This window comes from Ornithorhynchus anatinus, chromosome 1 (assembly GCF_004115215.2).
Source record: "Ornithorhynchus anatinus isolate Pmale09 chromosome 1, mOrnAna1.pri.v4, whole genome shotgun sequence".
Taxonomy (NCBI): domain Eukaryota; kingdom Metazoa; phylum Chordata; class Mammalia; order Monotremata; family Ornithorhynchidae; genus Ornithorhynchus; species Ornithorhynchus anatinus.
In genome coordinates this window covers 99,860,035-99,884,399 of record NC_041728.1, presented here as the reverse complement: position 1 = coordinate 99,884,399, position 24,365 = coordinate 99,860,035, and the positions used below count along the sequence as shown (strand labels likewise).

At 48.6% G+C, this 24,365-nt stretch overlaps 1 protein-coding gene across 1 annotated transcript in view; it reads left to right on the top strand.

Annotated features, from left to right (window-relative positions):
• SEC23B (SEC23 homolog B, COPII coat complex component) overlaps positions 1 to 20,336 on the top strand; it is a 40,353-nt gene extending 20,017 nt beyond the window's left edge. The window contains exons 8-20 of the mRNA XM_029067742.2: positions 1,209 to 1,367; positions 2,994 to 3,109; positions 5,199 to 5,322; positions 6,374 to 6,454; positions 7,160 to 7,249; positions 8,655 to 8,761; positions 9,963 to 10,116; positions 10,280 to 10,357; positions 11,306 to 11,467; positions 12,315 to 12,401; positions 17,677 to 17,832; positions 18,391 to 18,456; positions 19,903 to 20,336. Coding sequence (XP_028923575.1) covers positions 1,209 to 1,367; positions 2,994 to 3,109; positions 5,199 to 5,322; positions 6,374 to 6,454; positions 7,160 to 7,249; positions 8,655 to 8,761; positions 9,963 to 10,116; positions 10,280 to 10,357; positions 11,306 to 11,467; positions 12,315 to 12,401; positions 17,677 to 17,832; positions 18,391 to 18,456; positions 19,903 to 19,992 — 1,470 coding nt within the window. The 3' untranslated portion in view covers positions 19,993 to 20,336. The remainder of the gene's footprint in view (positions 1 to 1,208; positions 1,368 to 2,993; positions 3,110 to 5,198; positions 5,323 to 6,373; positions 6,455 to 7,159; positions 7,250 to 8,654; positions 8,762 to 9,962; positions 10,117 to 10,279; positions 10,358 to 11,305; positions 11,468 to 12,314; positions 12,402 to 17,676; positions 17,833 to 18,390; positions 18,457 to 19,902) is intronic.
• The last annotated feature ends 4,029 nt before the right edge of the window (positions 20,337 to 24,365 follow it).

Sequence of the window (24,365 nt, the reverse complement as noted above, 5' to 3'; positions counted from 1 at the left end):
AGAGACCAGGCTGGGTCACCCAGTGAGAAAACCCTCTGTACTGACCGTGGGGTTATGTGGTAGACGGATTGTTGCCCCCTGCCCCCGCTGTGAGCCTCTTGGCCCCATGGGAGCGGAGCCCTTTACGAGGCGGGGTGACCGCACTTGTGGCTTCTGGGCGGCTCCGGCCACATCTCAACCTCAAGCGAGTGGCTGCGTACCTTTCTGAGGTAATATCCAGCATCCCCAGTGGATTCATTCATTCAGTGGTATTTATTGAGCGCTTAGTATGTGCAGAGCAATGTTCAGTTCGGCAACGGATAAGTACCATCCCTGCCCATTGACGGGCTTACAGTCTACCCAGCTGCCCAGGCCAGTTCCATTTCAAGAAACCCACCGGGAACAGTCGTGGACACCATGGGTGGCCCGAATTGCCCTCGGTGTCTGGATGTCATGGACCAGATGGGCCCCTGTGCAGCTGCACAGAGAAGCAAGGTGGCCTAGTGGATAGAGCACAGAGCTGGGTTCTAATCCCGGCTCCGCCACTTGCCTGCTCTGTGACCTCAGGCAACTCCCTTCACTTCTCTTGGCCTCAGCTACCTCATCAGTAAAATGGGGATTAAGACCGTGAGCCCTATGTGGGACAGGGACCGTGTCCAACCCAGCTATCTTGTTTCTACCCCAGCGCTCAGAACAGGGCCTGGCACGTAGTAAGCGTTTAACGAGTACTATTATTATTATTATTTGCCTTTGGGAGTGCCTGCCACTCAGGTGTCTTATCTCCTGAGGATGCCCCAAATCCTAATCAGTCAGTCAGTGGTATTTGTTGAGCACTTGTTGGGTGTGGCGCACCGTACTGAGCACTTGGGAGAATGCAGTACAACGGAGTTGGCGGACACGTTCCCTGCGCCCAACGAGCTGACAATGTAGAGCGAGGGAAACTTTAGGCAAACCTGGGCTGCTGGAGTCACCCGAATCACCTGGGACCCCGCACTGCTTTAAATTCTGAGATGGAAGAAGCTCGAAGCCACACAGAGTTCTAATGCACAGCCTAACTAGCTCTTTTTTTGAGACTGAAAAACTGGTAATAAATCGATCACAGTATTAGGAAGCTTGGGCTGGGTAAAGGGAAGCCTTCTTTGTAAATGGCAAGGGAGTGTCTACTTTCACCATTTCTGGGGAAATCGATCGTCTCCGCAATCTAAAGTCAGATTATCTCATGTTCTTAGGGCACGTTCCCAAATACGGGGGCCAGGATCATGTTGTTTACCGGAGGACCGCCCACCCAGGGACCGGGCATGGTAGTTGGCGACGAATTGAAGGTTCCCATTCGCTCCTGGCACGACATCGAGAAGGACAATGCACGTTTCACAAAGAAAGCTACTAAGGTAGGAACGGAAATGCTGAGGTAACAGCGGTGTTTCAGAGGGAGCGAAGGGGGAATCTGTTTAAATATGATGTTAAAAAGATAACGTTAATCCTGCCCGAATGTGGATATAGCAAGCGTTCCCCAAAAATGGAAAAGGAAGGGGGTAGGCTCGGGTGTAGGTTGTGGCGTAAGTGAGCCATCATCCAAATCGAGACCCACTTCCCGAGTAGGGGAAGCTGCCGAACTCAGAGTGGGTTTTTTGGTAGGAGAAGTTGCGAGGCTCTTTTTCCGGTGACTACAATCAATCAGTCAAATGGCAGTAGTTATCAGGCCCCTTCTGTGTGCAGAGCACTGTACTAAGCGCTGGAGAGAGTACATTAGAGTAAATAGACCCTATCCAGATCTTCAAGGAGTTTATAGTCTAGTGGGGGAGACCATCACATATAATTTATCAGTAGGAGGAAGAAGGAAAAGTGGATAATTTTTGTGCACGTGACAGAGAGAATGTAAGATCGGTACAAAAGTGTACAATCTAGTGGGGAGCATTGACATATAATTTACAAGTAGGAGGAAGAAGGAAAAAATGGATATTCAGTCAGTCATATTTATTGAGCGCTTACTGTGCAGGGCACTATACTAAGCGCTTGGGTGAGCACAGTATCACAATATGTAGGCACATTCCTTACCTACAACGAGCTTACAGTCTAGAGGGGGAGACAGATATTAGTATAAATAAATGACAGGTATGTACGTAAGTGGCTGTGGGGTTGAAACGGGGGGTTGACTAAAGGGAACAAGTCAGGGTGATGCAGAAAGGAGTGGGAGAAGAGGAAAGGAGGCCTCTTGGAGGAGATGTGGCTTCATTAAAGCTTTGGAGAGTGGGAGAGAGTAATTGTCCAATTTGTGGAGGGAGGACATCCCAGGCCAGAGTCAGGATGCGGGTGAGTTGGCGGCGGCGTGTGTGTTTGTGTGTTCACGTGTGTCTGAGATTGTCATAGAGCTTGTAAGATCTGTACAAAAGTCTTACAGGTGGTTGCGTGGATACAGGTATGTAGTTGGTGCAGAATGCTCAAGGATATTACGCAGGGGAATGAGAGATTGGTTAAAGAAGGCCTTCCCCGGGGTGATGGGCTTAGAAGATGGGAAGAGCAGTGGGAGGAGAGTCCGGACAGGGGTAAGGACTTGAGGAAAAGAGCAGAGGTGGGAGAAATGAGAATGAGCTAGACTGAGTAGACTAACCTGAGGGGAATGAAGAATGCAAGTTGGGGCGTCACTGTGCAATGTCACCGTGTTCCCAGGAAGGCTCTGGGCTGCATGTGGTTGTTGGAAGTCTCTTTTTATGCTCGGAGATCAGTGGCCAGTGGCTCATAGAGCCGTTTGGCTGGGTCCGTGCAGCTGCCAGGGCCATAGCCCATTGACGGTCCCTGCTACGGGACTTTATCCCTTATCTGAACCATGAGTAATACAATACCTGAAGATGTCTGAGAGAAAGTACCGTGAGTTATGCTTCAGGGATATGGATGTCAACAGTTTTTCATAGTCAATGACAAATATTGGCAGATTTCACCAGTAGGTGAAGTTGTAAATACCGAAAAATGTCTCTGTTGGCAAACGGTGTCTTAAAGCAACTTCTCTCTCTTCACAGCACTATGAGATGCTTGCTAATCGTACTGCCATCAACGGTCACTGCATTGATATTTACGCGTGCGCCCTTGATCAGACTGGTCTCCTGGAGATGAAATGCTGTGCAAACCAAACTGGGTATGTTTAACTTGAGCAGTGTGACAGAGAATATCTGCTCAGGCAGGGATGAGAAATAGCTTAATCGACCGTTTCAGTAGAGCTACGCAGTCTAGTTAAAAGGGAATCCTGCTGCTTTGACTGTTTTTTTTTTTTTCTTTCATTAAGGACCAGGAAGATTAAGTTTTGTGGGTCAATTGTCATACCTTCCCTACCATGGTCTTTTTGGTTGAGGATTCGCTTTTTCTTGGCTGCCTCCCAAGCCCCCCAGCTTCTCTTTTTCGCTGACTTTTTCAGTTTACTGACTCAGTAATAGCACTGACTCTCTCACTGCACTGACTTGTTCGTGGGCATGGCCATTTTGTGGTGTGGGGCATCTGTGGGAATGAGGTTCAGGGAGAAACTTGTCCTGGAAAGTATTTTATACCTTTTCAGTGGTTCCAAATACTTTAGTTTTAAAAAAACCCCCAACTTGTGCTCATCTATCCCCTGTTATTACTTTAGGTTGTTTTAAGAGTTGCTCACCTGCAGAAGATGTACAATATATATTGTGCTTTTAGCTGGCAAAATGAAAGTGCCATACAAACTAAACTCATCCCAGAAGCACCAACATCTGATAAATTATAGCGGGCTATTTTAACGCGAGAGTTAGGAGAAAATCATCGGGCCAGATGGTAATGACAGACTCACCAGCTGCGACTTTGGCTGATTGTGTCACGGGTCCTCTCGCTTTCACCTGTCCCATCTGCCACGCTTAAACCATCCCGGCAGCTTCTTTAGTCTCTCTGGCCAGTCGTCTCTAACGGACCCTATTATCGCGTGGCATGGGAAACCCAAGAATGTGCAGATCACAGTTAGCCGTGAAGAGGAGTGGAATCCAGACAGACCATCCTCTGCTCCTCCTCTAGTTCCCACTATCAGAGCTAAGTGTTGTGAATCAGCCTCCAAACGATCAAGATAGCTAAACATCAAGCCCCTGGGTGCGAAGACACCCGTAAGGAGCTCTTCTCGAATTTAACCACAGCCCCGAGGAAGAGGAAACGCAAGCTCCCCCAACAGAAACGGCAAATGAGCATTTTTCCATAATTCCATCTATCTGCCAGGCAGCCGTAAGCCACTGGACGTGAGCGGCTGAGGTCTGCAGAATTGGATTGACGATCATTTGCCCATCTTGGGGGTGTGTGCTTGTGGGGTACAGTCATCTGTGTACCCCGATTCTTGAATATTTGTCTCTAGGACTTTGGATGATACCAAAATCTGATGAATTCGGAAGTTTCTCAGAGGAGAGATGCCGCCATAATTGTCAAAGTCAGTTCTTTTGCCTTCGATGGTATTTACAGAGCACTCAGTCCTCAGGGAAGCGGCCCTCAGAGTGATTGGCGGGGCACGGAGTCTTTCGTGTGCTCCCAAAGATTAAAAGAAGAAGAAAAATAGGCAGCTTTAAATTGCAAAATCCCTGAAACCAACTTCTCTCCCATCACCCGCCTTCCTTCTTCCTCTTCCATCTCTACCTCCTTTCTCCCTCCTCCAGCTATTTCCATCCTCAGTTTATTACTGACTCCCCATTGCCCCAGCCTTACGCCTCTTCCTTCATTTTTGGCAGATTGAATTCTGATCTTTGTTTCATTGTATTATTTTTTCAAATTCCGACTTTCATTTGGGGGCAGTCAGTGAATATTTCTAGAGTAAAATCTCACAGCTGTGGACACGTAACTCCCGCTTTTTCCTTTGATTCATTCCCTATTTGACGAATCCGTAATCATAATGGATTGCCATTGTTCAGGGAAGTCCAGTGGAATGTAGCGAGCACTGCAGAATTTCCCACAAGGTAGAAATTTAAGCATCCAAAACATGAGTAGTGTGATAAGGGTTCTGAGCAATTAGAGGGTCCCATTACTTAGAGGGTCGCTGGGGGCTTTTCTAAACATAAACCTGATGGCTATTGGTAAAGGAATTGAAAGTTTAATTTCATTTGGTGGGGATAATAATACACATACTTGGAGCGCTGTTTCCTCTTTTGAAAAAGTAACTATTTATTTTAAATTCCGAAATATTGACGAAGATTGTAAAGATGCTCTACCTTTTTTATTTAATTTTTTCCACCTTTTAGAGGTCACATGGTGATGGGCGATTCCTTCAATACATCTCTCTTCAAACAGACATTCCAGAGAGTTTTTAGCAAAGATTATAATGGCGATTTTCGAATGGCATTTGGAGGTATTTTGGAAGTGAAGGTAAGATCAACGAAGCAACCACTGCGCTATGTAAAATGTTTTGATCTTTCCCTGAGAATGGTGAAAGGGAGGAGAAATGACATAAATGAATAACCCAAAAATGGTGAAAGGGAGGAGAGATGACATAAATGAATAACCCAAACAAAATGAAACTGTCATAGTGGGTTTGAACCAACATGACCTGGTGGAAAGAACGTAGGCCTGGGAGTCAGAGGACTCGGATTCTATTCTTGGATCCTATTCTTGCTTTCGAGGAGATTGTAATATAGTGGGGGCGGGAGTGCAAATCCTCTGTCTCTTAGGTCTATCTCTCTCTCTCTGTTCGTATTTCCCTTTATTCTTCTGTCTTCGTGGCTGTCTGAGTCACTAAATGTCTGTGGATATACTTATCCACGTCTTTCCGGATAGGGGTGTTTCAGTATTTCTGTGTAGAAGTGGTTACGGGTGGCTCTGGGTGTTTTCCCCTCCTGGCTTCAGGTTCTTTGTCACAGAGATCCCCTTTAATGCCTTTTCCTTTCTGCTGCTCCTTGGGCAGCGTTCAACTCGTCCCTGTGCCTCTCTGTGGTCAGGGGAGACTTACCTTCGTTGTGTGTGGGGCCTTCGCTTCTGCTGCTGCTGCTATTGGGGTTCTCTTCGTTTTACATTCTACGTGGCAACTCTGAGGGGGAATTGTTTTCATTCACACCTCTTTGGCCCTGTTCCCCAAGGGGTTTTGATCTGAGAGTTTCTCAGAGGGGTTGGAAAGACCTCCAAGAAGCCAAGCTCTGCCCATTTTTGCCTTGCCCTTCCCCTGCCCAAAGCTCAGTTAACAGGTGTACAGTGTGGAGAATCTTCTCCACTTAGCCATCACAAGGCCCAGCGAAGGATTTGGACCCAAGATTTTGATCACTTCACAGTGGCCCTGAAAAAAGTCTGTACAGAAGACTAAACCTTGGTTGAAAATCTGTGCTGCTGGGTTTTCTCTTTCTCCCACTTCAGTTGGTTAAAGTAATGGGAGCAAAGTGTTTTTTGACAAATTTTGGTCTTCAGAATTCATTTTTCTACATTTCAGACCTCCAGAGAACTGAAGATTGCCGGCGCTATTGGGCCCTGTATATCCCTAAATGTAAAAGGACCGTGTGTGTCTGAAAACGTAAGTAAGATGGTAGTTTTTCTAACTCAGAGGTTTGAACAATTCTGCCTTGTTGTGTCAATGCATTGGACATTATTTAGATCCTGCCCTACGGGAAGTGCCTGACCCCCTCAATCTGTTTGCTGTGCTTCAGTCCCCGAGGAACTAAATCATCCAGGTGCTCAGAGAAGCAGCGTGGCCTAGTGGAGAGAGCACGGGCTTGGAGGTCAGGAAGACCTGGGTTCTAATCCTGCCCCTGCAGTGGGCCCGTTGGTAGCCTCAAATATGCCAGTAGAGAGTTCATTGTGCCAGTACTTGTTCAGAAGAATTCCTAGGCCTGTAAACCGTTTCTCTGACCTTTCTGCCCTTTTCCATATCAGTTCAGAAGAAAATGAAGAGAAATCCACAAAGCAAGTAGTACAAAAATCCCTTTCCCCAACTTTTCGGTTGTCTTGGATTTGATTTCTTGCTCCGTCTACATGTCTGGGGTCACAGTTTCACAGGCACCATTCCAGTGACCCCAAAGGCAATGGATCCAAGTTATTGGCCCACTGAAAGGCCTGACTGAGCTTTGCTGTCGTCGCACCTCTTTCCCTCAACTCGTGACCATTCAGGTGTTTGTTTACTTGAGGGGGAGAGGGCTCAGAGGGAAACATGACCTTTTTTCCTCGAGGTTGACTCTCCGTACTGCTTTTTAACTTTCATTTCTCCTTTTCTCAATCCCAGGAATTTGGTATTGGTGGTACAAGTCAGTGGAAAATCTGCAGTATGGACCCTTCATCTACACTTGGCCTCTATTTTGAAGTAGTGAATCAGGTCAGTCTGTTGTTTTCTATCGTGCTTCCCAAGCTCAGTGTAGAAATGTTTAGTGTTCACTCTGACCTCGCTTCCGGTAAACCAACACCAAAGAAACTCCACTAGTTTTCCCTGACCCTAGTTCTGTTCCCACTTTCCCGAAGTGGCTTTTTCGTGCTTAGTGTAAGTACAACGTAGAAAAGTGAACTGTTCTCACCTTCTCTGTGGGTAGTGATTGTAAGGATCATTGGAAGACTGATGCCTTTTCAAAACTTGCGTAAGTCCAAGTTGAAACTGGGCCAGCATCTAGTTGGATTGTAAGCCCTTTGAAGGCAGGGACAGGGTTTTGGCTTCTGGTGTTTGCTTCCAAGTGCTTAGTACAGTCCTCTGCACTCTAGGCCCTCAGTAAATTCCGTTGACTGCTCACAACCAACTCATGGACCTGGAAAATCACTTTGGGCCTGTTGCCTACAGAACCCATGGAAATTAATTTTTCATTAGCGTACATGCACCAACTAAACAGTTATATCTACATTTTTTACTCTGTTACTTCCTCCTACCTGTAGTTGATTTTATTGTCGGTCTACCCCCATTATACTACCATTTCCCCACAGGCAAGAATCCATATCTTATAATCTTTTTTGTACTCTCCTAAGTGCTCAATACAGTCATGTAGTCGTTCGTTCAGTCGTTTTTACTGAGCGCTTCCTGTGTGCAGAGCACTGTACTAAGTGCTTCGGAGAGTACAGTTCATTACTGCAGTTCATTACTACAGTCCCTGCCCACACCTTACGGTCTAGAAGTGGGGGAGACAGAAATCAAAACAAAGAGGCATCAATATAAATAGAATTATAGATATAAAAACATCAAAACAAGCAAACAGGCATCAATATAGGTAGAATTATAGATATGTACATATATACACAAGTGCTGTGGAGTCGGGGGTAGAGCAGAGGGAGCGAGTCGGGGCGATGCTGGGGGGAGGGTGAGCTGAGGAAAAGGGGGGCCTAGTCCTTTGCATAGAGTAGGTATTCAAATCCTGTTGACGGATTAGCAAGATTGAGGCTTGACTGGTGATTGTGTTTGCACATAATGCCCCAGAAATACCCAGACAATGCCTCCAGAGGAGGCGTCCAACCCGATTTGCTTGTATCCACCCCAGCGCTTAGTTCAGTGCTTGGCACATAGTAAGTGCTTAACAAATACCCTAATTATTATTACCGTTACTAAAGTCAATCTAGAATGTGGGAGGGGAAGCGAAGTCTAGAACACTTAGATGACCTGGCCAATTGGAAGCCTGCCCTTTAATGATCTCTCTCAGGCTACTAAGTTGAAATGTGTCTGTATTTTTGCGGAAAATGCAGTTGGACTTTGGGGGTCTTGGATTGGGGGTCTCTTCCTAATCCTGTCAAAATTCTGTTTGCAGCACAATGCCCCGATACCTCAGGGAGGCAGAGGAGCAATTCAGTTCGTGACTCAGTATCAACATTCCAGCACCCAAAGACGCATCCGCGTGACCACAATTGCCAGAAAGTGAGGATTTCCCAAGTTGCTTTTCTGTTGTGCTAGGCATTTGGCTGTTTCTGTGGAGAGAGATTCTCATGTGCATTAATTCACCGTGTTCATTTTACTAAGTATCCTCTGCCATCTTTCCTTCTCCAATCTGTCATGTAAAAGAGATGACGGAGACTGTTGCAGATTTAGAGTGAAGAGAAAATGCCTAATCGATCAGTCGTATTTATGGAACGCTTACTGTGTGCAGAGCGCTGTTCGAAGCACTTGGGAGCGTGCAATATAACAGAGATGGAAGTGTGGCTTAGTGGCTAGAACACGGGCCTGGGAGTCAGAAGGACCTAGGTTCTGATCCTGACCCCACCATTTGTCTGCCGGGTGACCTTGGGCAAGTCACCTCATTTCCCTGTGCCTCAGTTCCATCATCTGTAAAGTGGGGATTAAGAGTGTGAGCCCCATGCGGGACAGGGACTGTGCCCAACCTGGCACCTACCCCAGCGCTTAGAATATTGTGTGGCACATAGTGCTTAACAAGTGCCATAATTACGATCGTTAATTATTATACATTCCCTGTCCACAATGAGCAGAGAAAGTAGAATTGTCACCACACGACTCCTGCAGAAAGCATGGATTGTTATAACTTGGGAGGAGCTGGAATACTTTTTCGACGTTTGCCCAACTATTGTAATAATGTTGGTATTTGTTAAGCGCTTACTATGTGCAGAGCACTGTTCTAAGCACTGGGGTAGACAGAGGGGAATCAGGTTGGCCCACGTGGGGCTCACAGTCTTCATCCCCATTTTCCAGATGAGGGAACTGAGGCCCAGAGAAGTGAAGTGACTTGCCCACAGTCACACAGCTGACAAGTGGCAGAGCTGGGATTTGAACTCATGACCTCGGACTCCAAAGCCCGGGCTCTTTCCACTGAGCCACGCTGCTTCTGGCAGCGTGTAGCAGAAGGAACTCTGGATTGAGAGGCAGGAGACCCGTGGGAATTTGGGCAAGTTACTTAACTTCCTCCAGCCTCCACCACTTGTCAAAAAACGGAGAGAGCGTCCTTTCAGAAACATTGGGAGGCCAGAGGATGCCTGTGAAATATTTTGATTCAAAAGCGGTATACTCATTCCCGTCTACTGTTCTCAAATGAAAGTTGGGCGTCTTTATCACTTTCCCCTTGTGAACTGTCCTCCGGGGCACGCCTCATTTTTATTGTTTATCGTAGTTGGGCAGATGCACAGAGTCAGCTTCAGCACATAGAAGCGGCGTTTGACCAGGAAGCAGCCGCGGTGTTAATGGCCCGACTTGGCGTCTTCAGAGCTGAGTCCGAGGAGGGCCCCGACGTACTTCGGTGGCTGGACAGGCAACTTATCCGACTGGTAAGTGTGCTTAGGAGTAGTCCCCCTCCTGTCCAGGAGCTCAGTGATCAACCAATCAGTCCCGTTTTTTTCTCGGACGATGTCACCCAGCCTTATTTATGGCAGATGTTGCCTTGTCGGTGAGACTGACATCAACTGTCGTGTACCGGTATTCTTCCAACAGTGTCAGAAGTTTGGACAGTACAACAAAGACGATCCCAATTCCTTTAGGCTCTCGGATTCGTTTTCTTTATATCCTCAGGTAAGGAACGGGCTTCCCGTTGGGGTTCGAAGTGTAATGGGGTGGAAGAGGTACTATTGTGAGTCTTTCCTCTGTTTTAAAGGCTTTGAAAGGTTGGTTCTGTGGGTTTGGGGAACCGAGATACTGGAAACTACCAAAATCCACCACTGTGGACTAGTGGGTTTTAAGGGTTTCCGATTTTTTTTTTTAATGGTATTGGTTAGCACTTACTATGTGCCAGGCCCTTTGTTAAATGCCGAGAGTCTTAATCCCCATTTTAGACTGTTGGTTAGACTGTGAGCCCATCATTGGGTGGGGATTGTCTCTATCTGTTGCCGAATTGTACATTCCAAGGACTTAGTACAGTGCTCTGCACATAGTCAGTGCTCAATAAATACTATTGAATGAATTTTACAGGCGGGAACTGAGGTCCAGAGAAGTAAAGTGACTTACCCAAGGTCACACAGCAGACCAGCGGCAGAGCTGGGATTAGAACCCAGGTCCTCTGACTTCCCCAGGCCCATGCCCTTTCCATTTAGGGCACACTGCGTACCGTTACGCCTGAAATACCTCCAGTCGTCCCCTCAACATACCCTCTGTCATGCACAGGAGGAAGAGAGAGCAGTAATAGCAAGTGGCAAAAGCAAGCAAGACATTCCCATGCACGTTCACAGTTCCCTCCCAGTAGAATATCCGGAGCGTGACTTCAGCATCTCCCGTAGTGGCCGTACCTTTGAGATCTCAGGAGGGGCCCCGGAGATTGCGGACCCTGGCGTCGCCCTCCGTCCTCAGTTATTACACCGCTGACCCACACGTCCCTGGGTGCCTTCACTCTAGCGAGCGCTCGAGCTAGTGGGCAACGACGGTGGCTCCCGGAGACAGGTGCTGGGAAATCAGCGCCACGTCGTCGTTTCTGAGGAGTTCCCTCTTGTGTGTATTATGGATGCTCCTCCGTCTCTGTGTGTGCAGTTTATGTTCCATCTGCGAAGATCTCCGTTTCTGCAAGTATTTAACAACAGCCCAGACGAGTCGTCTTACTACAGACACCATTTTGCCCGGCAAGACCTGACTCAGTCCCTCATCATGATCCAACCGATCCTCTACTCTTACTCCTTCCACGGTCCCCCTGAGGTAAGGCTCCGCGTTCCGGGCTCCGGACGATGCTTTGGTCCGCTCTCATGCCCCTGGAAAACTCTGTCTCACTGTTGTGGTCTTCGGGTTGGATGGAAAATATTTCCCGCTTCTGAATTCACTTCTTGTGGGTGCCTAAAGTCAGGCCCTTTCAGTTTGCGATGTCCTGGCGCCCGACTTTGAGTAGCATTTCTTGAGATGGCCCAAAAAAATCCAGGGAAGGTAAACATTCTGAAGGAGCAATTAAAAAAAAATACTCTCTTTCCAAACTTTTAAATCAACCGTTCTAATTCAGAATTAGTGGGAGCGGGAAAGAAAGTGAGTTTCTTGCCGTTTGAAACATGTAACAAAATGGAGAGACAGATTAGGGGCGGGAAACTGAGTAAGGGTAGGAGAGGGAGGGGGTTACGGTTAGGTGCGGGCAGACTATTTTACTTTGCCGCTAGAGCAGACCTCCTTGTTCTTCTGCGTGGAAAACGATCAGGAGTTATTTCTGATTAGCGGGAAAGAGTTTATCTACGAGACTGAGATGTGGAACTAATAGAGACAGAAATTGGAGGTTGTTCTCCCAGACCTTGAAGTGAACTGAGCTGAGATTGTCAAATAACACAATCTTTAAAGTATCCGGAGCTGAGCTTGGAGTTCACTGAGGCAGATAATGATCTGCGTCTCCCTAAGGCCCGATCTCTTTAGCAGTTCACGAATTGGTTCCCTAGACGCTTGTCAGAGTTGGTGCTCCTCCCCAAGGGCCACGCTCTCAGGAAGTAACTTTGGGATTATCGGGCCCAACTGTTAAAGCCTCTCTAGTAACCTCCTCCTTTTCCGTCTCCCTCTCTGACGTTCTCAGCCGGTGCTTTTGGACAGCAGCAGCATTCTTGCAGACCGAATTCTGCTGATGGATACTTTCTTCCAAATCGTCATCTACCTTGGTGAGGTAAGGAGTATTTATCAAGTATGCCCGAGTTGTGTTCCCGTGCTCAGCCTTAGCTCCGAGACCCTTAGTCAGTCATTCGATCGTATTTACCGAGTGCTTATTGTGTAAAGGGCACCTTAAAGAGCGCTTGGGAGGGTACAGTATGATGGAGTTAGGGAACCCTTTGGGGGAGAGACATTCCCTGCCCACAACGAGCGTAAAGTCTAGAGGGAAGCTGAGCGGGGAAGCGCCTTGGTACTTAATGACCGCATTCGAGGACAGTTGTACTTAATGGAAATTTTAAGAGACCCATTGTAACCCACTGATTTCTCACCACCTAGGACTCTTGAGCTTTGTTTAGAGTGGAGTCAGGGCATCCCTGATAATGAGACACCGTTAACATTATTGTTAACGTTAAAGTTAACATTAACAAGTCATTATTGTCTAAGGATTTGTGACATTTACAGACCACTGAATTCCATTCTTTGGGGAAAAGTACAAAGAAAGATCATCAGGTCTAGTCTCTGGCCCGCAGGAGGCTCCCGATCTAAAAATCGGAAGCTAATTTAAGAGGAGGGAACACGGGGAGAATGATTTGTGACATTTACAGACCATTGAATTCCATTCTTCGGGGAAAGGTACCCAAAAAGATCATCATTCAGGTGTAATCTCTGGCCCGCAGGAGGCTTCTGATCTAAAAATAGGAAGCTAATTTAAGAGGAAGGAGCAACCGGGAGACTAGTGACAAACTCACAGAGAAGGAGGTAATGCGGTAACTTTGGCAGAGACAACAAGGAAAGCAGTGAATCGAAACAGCTGGGAGGGAACGGACCCTGGGCTGTTCCCCATTGTCAGGCAGGGCTGCCTTAACAATAATAATAATTATGGTATTTGTTAAGCGGTTAGTATGTGCTGAGCACTGTTCTAAGGCCTGGGGTAGATACACCCTTAGATCCGGACTTCCCAACTTCCCGGACGAGCTTCCCAACGCCCGAAGGTGAGGAAGGCAGTTTTTGCTCACCTGCTCCCTGACGCCGGAGCCCGTTGTTCCCTGAATGCCGTTGGCCTGCTGGACTCCAGCCACGGCGTCAGAGATCCTTTTCTGCCCCAAAGTTGGGCTTCCTGTGGCTGAGCGAAGATAGATATAATAATCGTGGTATTTGTTAAGCGCTTACTATGTGCAAAGCACTGTTCTAAACGCTGGGGGATACCAGGTGATCAGGTTGTCCCACGTGGGGCTCACAGTTTTTTTAATCCCCATTTGACAGATGAGGTAACTGAGGCACAGAGAAGTTAAGTGACTTGCCCAAGGTCACACAGCTGACTCGCGGCAGAGCCGGGATTAGAACCCATGACCTCTGACTCCCAAGCCCACGCTCTTTCCACTGAGCCACGCTGTTTCTAGGGAGTAATAACAATAATAATGGTACCTGTTAGGTGCATATTATGTGCCAAGCACTGTTCTAAACACCGGGGTAGATAATTATAATGGTATTTAAGTGTTTACTGTATGCCACGCACTGTTCTAAACTCTGGGAGAGATACAAGGTAATCAGGTTGTCCCCCATGGGGCTCACAGTCTCAATCCTCATTTTACAGAGGAGGGAACTGAGGCACAGAAAATAATAATAATGTTGGTATTTAAGCGCTTGCTGTGTGCCAAGCACTGTTCTAAGAACTGGGGTAGATACAGGGTAATCAGGTTGTCCCACGTAGGGCTCACAGTCTTCATCCCCATCTGACAGATGAGGGAACTGAGGCACCGAGAAGTGAAGTGACTTGCCCAAGGTCACACCGCTGACAAGTGGCAGAACCAGGATTAGAACCCATGATCTCTGACTCCCAAGCCCGGGCTCTTTCCACTGGCCCACGCTGCTTCTCATCATCAGATATGGCCACAGTCCCCGTCCCACGTAGGACTCACGGTCTTGATCCCCGGTTTTCAGATGAGGCAGCCGAGGGCCAGAGAAGTGAAGTGACTTGTCCAGGGTCACCCAGCAGAGAAGAGGCGGAGCCAGGATTAAAACCCAGGCCCTTCTGAGTCCCAGGCCCGTGCTCTATCCAATAGGCCACACTGCTTTTAGAGCTGAACTTTTCAGTCAGCAGCGGAACCCTGTGCTCTACTCCGGTTTCCGTCCTTTGGCTTACCATTTCATTCATTCATTCAATAGTATTTATTGAGCGCTTACTATGTGCAGAGCACTGGACTAAGCGCTTGGAATCGACCATTCGGCAGTGTACAATTTCAAAATGAGCGTTGCGTTCGGGGTTACCTCTGGACAGTCTTCCTAACGTAGTCTCCCCACGTCAGCTTCTGAGAACTACGGGGATTTGGAGGAAAAGAGGCAGATGAATAGTTGGCAGTCGTGAGACTACGCGACCTTCAGAGTTCCCCAGAGAAGTTATTAGGAACCGGGAAGCTACCTGGGTTCCCGCCTCTGTTACTGCTCGCCCCGCGCAGGACTCCGCTGAAGCTTTTTATGGGAGAAAGTGCTTTCACCTTCTCCCCGCTCCGCTCTACAGCTCCGGTTCCTGCCAGCAGCTGCGGCTGGAGCTCGGCCGGGGGGGGCGGGGGCCCAGCGGGGACCCAGGCGGACGGGTCCCCCTCAGCCCAGACAGCGGAGTTAGTAAAGAAGCAGGCCAAACCACGGGAGGGAGGCCAGAAGTCCTTCCCAGGAAATCCCAGTTAGATTTATTGAGCGCTTACTGTGTGCAGAGCACTGTACTAAGAGCATGGGAGAGTCCAATATAACAATAAGCAGACACATTTCCTACCCCCCTTCCCTGCGCCAGCCTCCTCCTGACGCGGTCTGTCCGGGGAGCCTCGAGGCAGCCGTTTGCCCAGAGTTTCCATTTCACCAGTTTGTGCACCCGAATGCACCTTCCCAAAGAGGCAGGGTTTAGGGGAAGCAGAGTGGCTTAGTGGAAAGAGCTCGGGCTTGGGAGTCTGAGGTCGTGGGTTCTAATCCCGGCTTCACCACTTGTCAGTGGTGGGACTTTGGGCAAGTCACTTCACTTCTCTGTGCCTCAGTTACCCTATCTGTAAAATAGGGATTCAGACTGCGAGCCCCACCTGGGACAACCTGATAACCTTGTATCATCTTCCCCAGCGCTTAGAACAGTGCGTGGCATATAGTAAGTGCTTAACAAACACCATTATTATCATTATTATTATTATTAAGACAGCATCATCCTGCGCTGTTTTCACTGTTGGAATGACCTGAAATTGGAGCCTGCCACTCAAGTCCTGAGCTTAGCATCTTGGCTTCTTTAGGACTTTGGAAAGTCTTCCCTCCCTAACAGCCGTCTTCAACTGTTTGCTCTCCAGTGGCTTCTTCTCCGCTAGTTTCAAACAAGCCCGTGTCTTCCCTATCCTAATAAACCCTCCCTTGACCCCACAGCTCCCTCCTGTTTATCACTCCATCTTCCTCCTACCGTTCCTCTCCTCGAGTGAGTCATCTACACCCGCTGTCTCAAATTCTTCTCCTCCGATTCTCTCCTTGACCTCCCCCAGTCTGGCCTCCATCCCCTTCACCTCCCAGAAACCGCCCTCTCAGAGGTCACCAGCGATCTCCTTCTTGCCAGATCCAACGAGGCCTCTACTCCGTCCAAATACTCCTCGGCCTCTCGGTTGCCTCTGGCAGCCTGGACCAGCCCCTTCTCCTGGAGATGTCCGACTTGGCTTCACTGACTCCGGCCTCTCCTGGTTCTCCTTTTGTCTTTCCGTCTCCTTCGTGGGTTCCTCCTCTGCCTCCCACCCCCTAACTGTGGGGGTCCCTCAAGGCTCATTTCTGGGTCCCCTTCTATTCTCCAGCTACACCCACTCCTTTAGAGAACGCACTCCCGTGACTTCAGCTATCACCTCTATGCGATTGTACCCAAATCTACATCTCCAGCCCCGATCTCTCTCCCTCTCTGCAGTCTCTCATCTCCTCTCGCCTTCAGGACGTCTCTACTTGGATGTCCTCCCCTCACTTCAAGCTTAACATGTCCAAAACAGAGCTCCTTATCTTCCCACCCAAACCCCGCCCTCCCCCTGACTCTCCCGTCACTGTAGACGGCACCTCCATCCTTCCTGTCTAACAAGCCCGTAACCTTGGCGTTATCTGACTCCTCTCTGTCATCCTACCCACATATTCAATTCCTCACTAAATCCTGTCGGTCCCACCTTCACGGCACAGTTAAAATCCGCCCTTTCCTCTCCATCCCAACTGCTGCCACGTTAATACAGTCACTCATCCTATCCCGCTGGGATTGCAGCATCGGCCTCCTTGCTGACCTCCCAGCCTCCTGTCTCTTCCCCACTCCTGTCCTTACTTCTCTGCTGTCTGGATCATTTTTCTACAGAAACGTTCAGGACATGTCACCCCTCATCATTGGCTTTAAAGCACCTTGCCCCTCCCTACCTCACTTTGCTACTCTTCTAAAACCCAGCCCGTCCACCTCGCTCCTCTTTCCAGCCTTGTCACAGCGCCTCCATCTCACCTATCTCGTCACCCACCCCCCTCCTATGTCTGCCTCTTGCCTGGAACCCCCTCCCTCCTCAAATCTAACAGACAATTACTCTTCTCCCCTTCAAGGCCTTATCGAAAGCACATCTCCTCCACGAGGTCTTCCCAGACTCGCCCCCCTCCCCTTACCTCACCTCCCACTCCCTTCTGCATCGCCCCAACTTGCTCCCTTTGCTCTTCCCCCCGCCCAGCCCCACAGCACTTATGTACATATCTGTCATTTCTTTATTCGTATTGTTGTCCGTCTCCTGTCCTTCCCTCCGACCCCAGACTCTAAGCTCATAATGGGCAGGGAATGTGTTTATTGTTGTATTGTACTCTGCCAAGCACTTTGTACAGTTCTCTGCACACAGTAGGTGCTCAGTAAATGTGACTGAATAAATGAATCCTGGGAATAATGAGTAAGAAGTTTGAGGGGAAACACCTGATCTTAGTCATTGTCTCCTGTCTTTTTGGTCAACTCAGGATGTTTAGGGCTGTCCATCATTCCCACACTCCCTCCATCTTCTGTGGTTACCCGCAGCCTAACTAGTTAGACTCAAGCTCCCTCACTTCCCACCCTACCTGAAAGGAGCAAATCTTGGTTCTTTAACCCAACGTATGGAACGGTTTCTTTCAGGAGTGGTAAATTGCAGAAATTGGACCCCAAGACTCTCTCTATTTCCCCGTTAGGGCCCTTGGGTTTTCGCCGTCACCATTGAATGTTCTCACTGGAATGCCAGCATTTTCCATGATAACCCAGCTGAGTCGGTTGTGGGGTTCAACTCGGATTTTTCTCTGTGCAGACGATAGCTCAGTGGCGGAAATCCGGCTACCAAGACATGCCCGAGTATGAAAACTTCAAGCATCTTCTGCAGGCCCCATTGGATGACGCTCAGGAGATCCTGCAGACGCGATTCCCGATGCCACGCTACATAAACACCGAGCACGGGGGCAGTCAGGTAAGGCCTCGTTCCTCTACTTTATATAGAAGCAAAGAGGAGCCACATTGTCCCCCGTACTGTGCTTTGCCAAGCGTTCAGACCAGTGCTCCGCGCACAGTAAAATACTCGGTAGATTCTGCTTGATTAGAAAAGTGAGCTTACTGGGCTATTTTCAGAAAACCATCCTTACTCTGATGAAAAAGACAGTGCGAGACATAGATCTATATGTGTCTTTATGATTCTGGGATTAAAATACCCTTTACGTAGGCGGGCTCCATAGCAAGTCCTCAAGCCCTTGAGCTTTGTGCTGCAGGGAATATGAAGAAACAGTATTTCATTCAATCGTATGTGCGGAGCGCTTTCCCTATGCAAAGCACTGTACCAAGCATTTGGGAGCGTAGAATATAATAATAGACACATTCCCTTCCCACAGCGAGCTAGCCAAAATGAAGAATTATACTCATGGGGCTTGTGGATGGGTTAACTTGAAGCAGACTGTCTACGCCCTTTGTAAAGTAATGTTAGTGTGGTGGTGGTCTTTATGTCACGAGTGGGTTTTTTTTGTTTTTTTTTAAGGCTCGATTCCTGCTGTCCAAAGTGAACCCATCTCAGACGCACAACAACTTGTATGCTTGGGGACAGGTAAGAAATTGAGTTCCATCTCTTAGAGAAGTCTAGAATAAACTGTCTGTGCTGTAGGTTGGGAAACAGTATGACCTAGTGGAAAGAGTACAGGCCCAGGAGTCGGGCCTCGGGTCCTCATCCCTGTCTGCTGTGTGATCTTGGGCAAGTCACTTTGCTTCTCTGGGCCTCAGTTCCCTCATCTGCAAAAAGGGGATTCGATTCCTGTTCTCCCTCCTGCTTAGACTGAGGGACCTGATTATCTTGTCTTTACCCCAGCGCCTAATACACGTGGTGCATAGTAAGTGGTGAACATAAACCACAGTAATCATCATGATCTTCCTAAGCCCCACATGGGGCGATCTGATTACCTTGTATCTACCCCAGCGCTTAGAACAGTGCTGAGCACATAGTAAGGCCTTAACAAATATCATTATTATTATTATTAGGTAGGGCTGTCTTCTTTGCCTGTGTTACCAGCAGGAAGAAAGGAAAGTGTAATCCATATTTTACAGTCAAGAGCAATTGCTTGTTTAGAATCGGTGCCTTTTTTTTTCGGCGTTCATCGCGCAGATGACCTTGGAATCGTGTTGGGGCTCGCCTAGCTGTTGGCTGTGCAGGAAGGAAACATGCTGTTCCCCAAAACATCCTTAAATAATGTCGGTACTTGTTAAGCGCTTACTATGTGCCGAGCACTGTTCTACGCGCCGGGTAGATACAGGGTAGTCAGATTGTCCCACGTGAGGCTCTCAGTCTTCATCCCCATTTTACAGATGAGGGAACTGAGGCACCGAGAAGTGAAGTGACTTGCCCAAAGTCACACAGCTGACAGGTGGAGGAGCTGGGATTAGAACCCATGACCTCTGACTCCTAAGCCCGGGCTCTTTCCACTGAGCCACGCTGCTTTTCCACGCTGCTGCTTTGTTACTGTGGACCCTGGGCTGGCTTGACCGGTGATCTGGCGAGAAGAGCGTTGCTGTTGACTTTATGATCTCAGTTGTCCTGGTCTAGCTCAGAAAGAGGGAGACGAGGGTTGGGGGCATTTTTCCAAGATCCCCATTCACGTGATTGGATTTGAATCCGAGAGGCAGCTTGGCCTAGTGGAGATAACATGGGTCTGGGGGTCGGCGGACTTGGGTTCTAATCTGGGCTCAGCCTTCTGCAAAACCTAGGGCCAGTCACTCAGTTCTCTGTGCCTCAGGTTTCCTGATCTGTGAAAATGAGGGATTTGGTACTTGATCTTGCTTTCTTTAGACTGGGAGGTCCTTAGAGGCCCTTAGAGTAGTAGCATGACCTAGTGTATGAGACAGGGAGGGTGTCCAACCCATCTTCCCCATCTTCCCCAGTGCTTAGTTCCCCGCTTGGCCCGCAGTAAGAGCCTACATTACTTACCCCTCTGCCCCAGGCCACCTCCTGATTTCTCACCTTCTTTAGGGAATAAAGGATGGTTTTGTCTCAATCACGCAGGAATCTGGAGCGCCCATCCTAACAGACGACGTCAGCCTGCAGGTCTTCATGGATCACTTGAAAAAACTGGCCGTGTCCAGCGCGTCCTAGGACCGCGACCGAAGACGCGTGCCGCCAGCCCATTTCAAGACGCAGGACATTCCCTTTCTCCTTCCTGCAGCCTTTGAAACTAACCCGTTCAACTAATACCCAAGGGGAGTCTGTCATCCTTTTAGATTTTAATTTATTCGTGTCCCTCTTTGACTGTCCTGTCTCCTGTTTCTTCCGTGCACCAGCCCTGGAGGGTGGGAGCCTCGGCCCTCACAGATCGTCATGTGCTTCCTTTCTCTAAACTCTCGTAAAACAGACCTGACCTCTCTTGGCAGCTCTTCCCCAAGTGAAGGGAATATTGCTTAGGAAAAAAATAAAGCTGGATGAGGAGAGCACTAACGAGAGCAAGCGCTTCACAATCTTCGTGGCTGGGTGCCTTCTGACCAGGTGAATTTCCGACGTGCCTCCTAGAGCTCGACACCAGATTTTGATTTCATGTTCATCGTGGCGTAGTGGATAGAGCACGGGCCCGGGAGTCAGAGGGTCATTCATTCAATCGTATTTATTGAGCGCTTACTGTGTGCAAAGCACTGTACTGAGCGCTTGAGAAGTACAATTCAGCAGCAAATAGAGACAATCCCTGCCCACGAAGGGCTCACAGTCTGGGGTAGGGGGGTGGGACAGACATCAAAACAAGTAAACAGGCATCAGTAGCATCATGATAAATAGAATTATAGATATATACACATCATTAATAAAAATAAATAGAATTATAATTATAAATATGTACATGTATACACAAGTGCTGTGGGGCTTGGGGGATAGAGCAAAGGGAGCGAGTCGGGGCGATGGGGAGGGGAGCAGAGGAAAAGCGGGGCTTAGTCTGGAAAAGCCTGTCCCTGGCTCCACCGCTCGTCTGCTGTGTGACCCTGGGCAAGTCACTTTGCTTCTCTGGGCCTCATTTACCTCATCTGTGAAATGGGGATTGAGACTCTGAGCTTGAGAGGGAGGATGAATGAAAGGAGCAAAGCAGGAGGATGCAGAAGGGAGTGGGAGAAGAGGAGATCTTAGGAAAGGCTGCTTGGAGGAGATGTGCCTTCAGTAAGGCTTTGAAGTGGGGGAGAGTAATTATCTGTCCGACATGAGGTGAGAGGGGCATTCCAGGCCAGAGGTGGGATATGAGCGAGAGGTCGTCGGTGAGATAGATGAGATCGAGTTAGAGTGAGAAGGTTAATAGAGGAACGAAGCGTGTGGGCTGGGTCGTAATAGGAGAGTAGCGAGGTGAGGTAGGAGGGGGCAAAGTGATTGAGTGCTTTAAAGCCAAAGGTGAGGAGTTTTTGTTTGATGCAGAGGTGGATGGGCAACCACTGGAGGTTTCTGAGGAGTGGGGAAACGCGGTTTGAAGGTTCTTGAAGGAAAATGATGCAGACAGGCAGCAGTACAGGCTGGAGTGGGGAGAGAGAGGTTAGCAAGGAGGCTGATATAATAATCAAGGTGGGATAGGACAAGTGCTTGTGGTAGTTTGGATTGAAAGGAAGGGGCAAATTTTAGCGATATTGTGAAGGTGGAACTGAGAGGGTTTAGTGATGGCTTGAATACGTGCGTTGAACGAGAGAGAGGAGTCGAGGTAAATGCAAAGGTTATGGGCTTGAGAGACAGGAAGGACAAGTGGTGCCGTCAGCAGTGATGGGAAAGTTGGGGGGAGGACAGAGTTTAGGTGGGAAGATAAGTTCTGTTTTGGCCATATTAAGTTTGAGGTGACGGGAGGGAGGTTATCTTGGAGGCGGGAGGAGATGTGAGACCACAGAGGGAGAGATCAGGGCTGGAGGTGTAGATTTGAGTGTCTTCAGCATAGAGGTGGTAGTTGAAGCTGTGTGAGCGAGTGAGTTTTCCAGGGGAGTGAGTGTAGATGGAGAAAAGAGGGGGACCCAGGGGGACCCTGAGGGACCCCACAGTTAGGGGATGGGAGGCAGAGGAGGAGCCCGCAAAAGAGACTGAAAATAGCGACCAGAGAGAGAGGAGGAGAACCAGGAGAGGACCGTGTCAGTGAAGCCAAGGATGGATCATGTTTGCAGGAGAAGGGAGTGGTCGAACGTGTCGAAGGCAGCTGAGAATAATAATAATAATAATAATAATGTTGGTATTTGTTAAGCGCTTACTATGTGCCGAGCACTGTTCTAAGCGCTGGGGTAGACACAGGGGAATCAGGTTGTCCCACTTGGGGCTCACAATCTTAATCCACATTTTACAGATGAGGTAACTGAGACACCGAGAAGTTAAGTGACTTGCCCAAAGTCACCCAGCTGACAAGTGGCCGAGCCGGGATTCGAAGAGAAGTCGAGGAGGATTAGGATGGAGTAGAGGCCGTTGGATTTGGCAAGGAGGAGATCACTGGGGACTTCTGAGAGAGCGGTTTCTGTGGAGTGAAGGGGATGGAAGCCAGATTGGAGGAGGTCAAGGAGAGAATTGGAGGAGAGGAACTCGGGGCAACGGGTCTAGACAACTCGTTTGGAGTTTGGAGAGAAACGGCAGGAGGGAGATGGGGCGATAACTGAAGGGAGCCGTTGCATCGAAGGAGGGTTTTTTGAGGATAAGGGGAGTCATGGATGTGTTTGAAAGCAGTGGGGAAGAAGCCATTGGAGAATGAACGGTTGAAGATCAGGGAGGGAAGGGAGGGGGCAAGTGTTTTGATAAGGTGCGAAGTGATGGGGTCTGATGGAGAAGCAGCGAGGCTCAGTGGAAAGAGCACAGGTTTGGGAATCAGAGTTCATGGGTTCGTATCCCAGCTCTGCCACCTGTCAGCTGTGTGACCGTGGGCAAGTCACTTAACTTCTCTGGGTCTCAGTTACCTCATCTGGAAAATGGGGATGAAGACTGTGAGCCTCACGTGGGACAACCTGATTCCCCTATGTCTACCCCAGCGCTTAGAACAGTGCTCTGCACAGAGTAAGCGCTGAACAAATACCAACATTATTATTATGAGCAGGTGGAGGGGATAGATTTTGAAAGGCAGGAGAGCTCTTGAGAAACGGCTGAGAGAGGTGGAAGAGTCAAAGAAGGGCACAGGGGCGATTAGGAAGATCACATCTGATGGTTTCTCCGTAAAGTATGCGGCCAGCTAATTAGGGGCAAGAGATGGGGTCAGGGGCACATAGTGGGTCTGAGGAGGAAGTTAAATATCTGAAGCAACTGGCCAGGGCACTGGGCCCGGGAATCAACAAGGATGGAGAAATAAGGTTACCTGGCGGAGGGTGGGGCAGAGTTAAGCACATAAGGATGAACTTCAGCTGGACGAGGTCATCTGCGAAGAGGTGGTAGTTAAAGCCATGGGAGCGAATGATTTCTCCAAGGGAGTGGGTGTAGATGGAGAAGAGAAGGGGACTTAGACCTGAACCTTGAGGGACCTCCACAAGAGACTGGGAGATCAGCAAGAAGGCTCATTCAGTAGATGATCACAGGTGGGATAGGCTTGGCGTGATAGCATTCATTCATTCAATTCAATAGTATTCATTGATGCATTCATTCATGCATTCAGTCGTATTTATTGAGTGCTTACTGCATGCAAAACACTGCACTGAGTGCTTGGGAGAATACGGGCCTAGAAGTTAGACGGTCACAGGTTCCAATCCCAGCTCCACCATTTGTCTGCTGTGTGACCTGGGGCAACTCACTTCTTCTCTGGGTCTCCTCCGTAAAATGGGGATTGGAACTGTAAACCCACATAGGGCAGGGATTGTCCAACTCAATTTGCTTGTTCCCAATGCAGTGCTTAGTACAGTGCGTGGCACATAGTAAACACTTAAATGTCATCATTATTATTACACATTAGGCACATTCCTGCCCACAACGAACTCAGAGTCTAGAGGGGGAGACAGACGTTAATATAAATAGGTAGATAAATTACAGATATATACAGATGTATACATATATAGCAGTTTGGACAGAGAGGAAAGGACAGATTTTAGCCATGTTGTATCTGTAGTAAAAAATGATGATTTGTTAAGCGCTTACTATGTGCTGAGCACTGTTCTAAGCGCTTGGGTAGGTACAAGCTAATCAGGTTGTCCCATGTGGGGCTCACAGTCTTAATCCCCATTCACAGTCCCAGCCTTAATCCCCATCTTACAGATGAGGTGACTGAGGCAGAGAGACATGAAGTGACTTGCCCAAGGTCACACAGACAAGTGGCGGAGCCGGGATGAGAACCCAGCTCCTTCTTGACTCCCAGGCCTGGGTTCTGTCCACTGTGTCATGCTGCTTCTCAATCTGGAGTGTTAGAGGTGGATGATATGGGCTTTGAATGAAGGGGAAAGGGGATGAGGGATGTGGAATGGTGCTAAAGCGGCATTGGGGTGCCAGAAGGAAGCTGACTCCTCTCCCTTTCCCGGTGAGTCGGGGGGGACAGGGAGGATGGCCCCAACTGGCCCTGGACA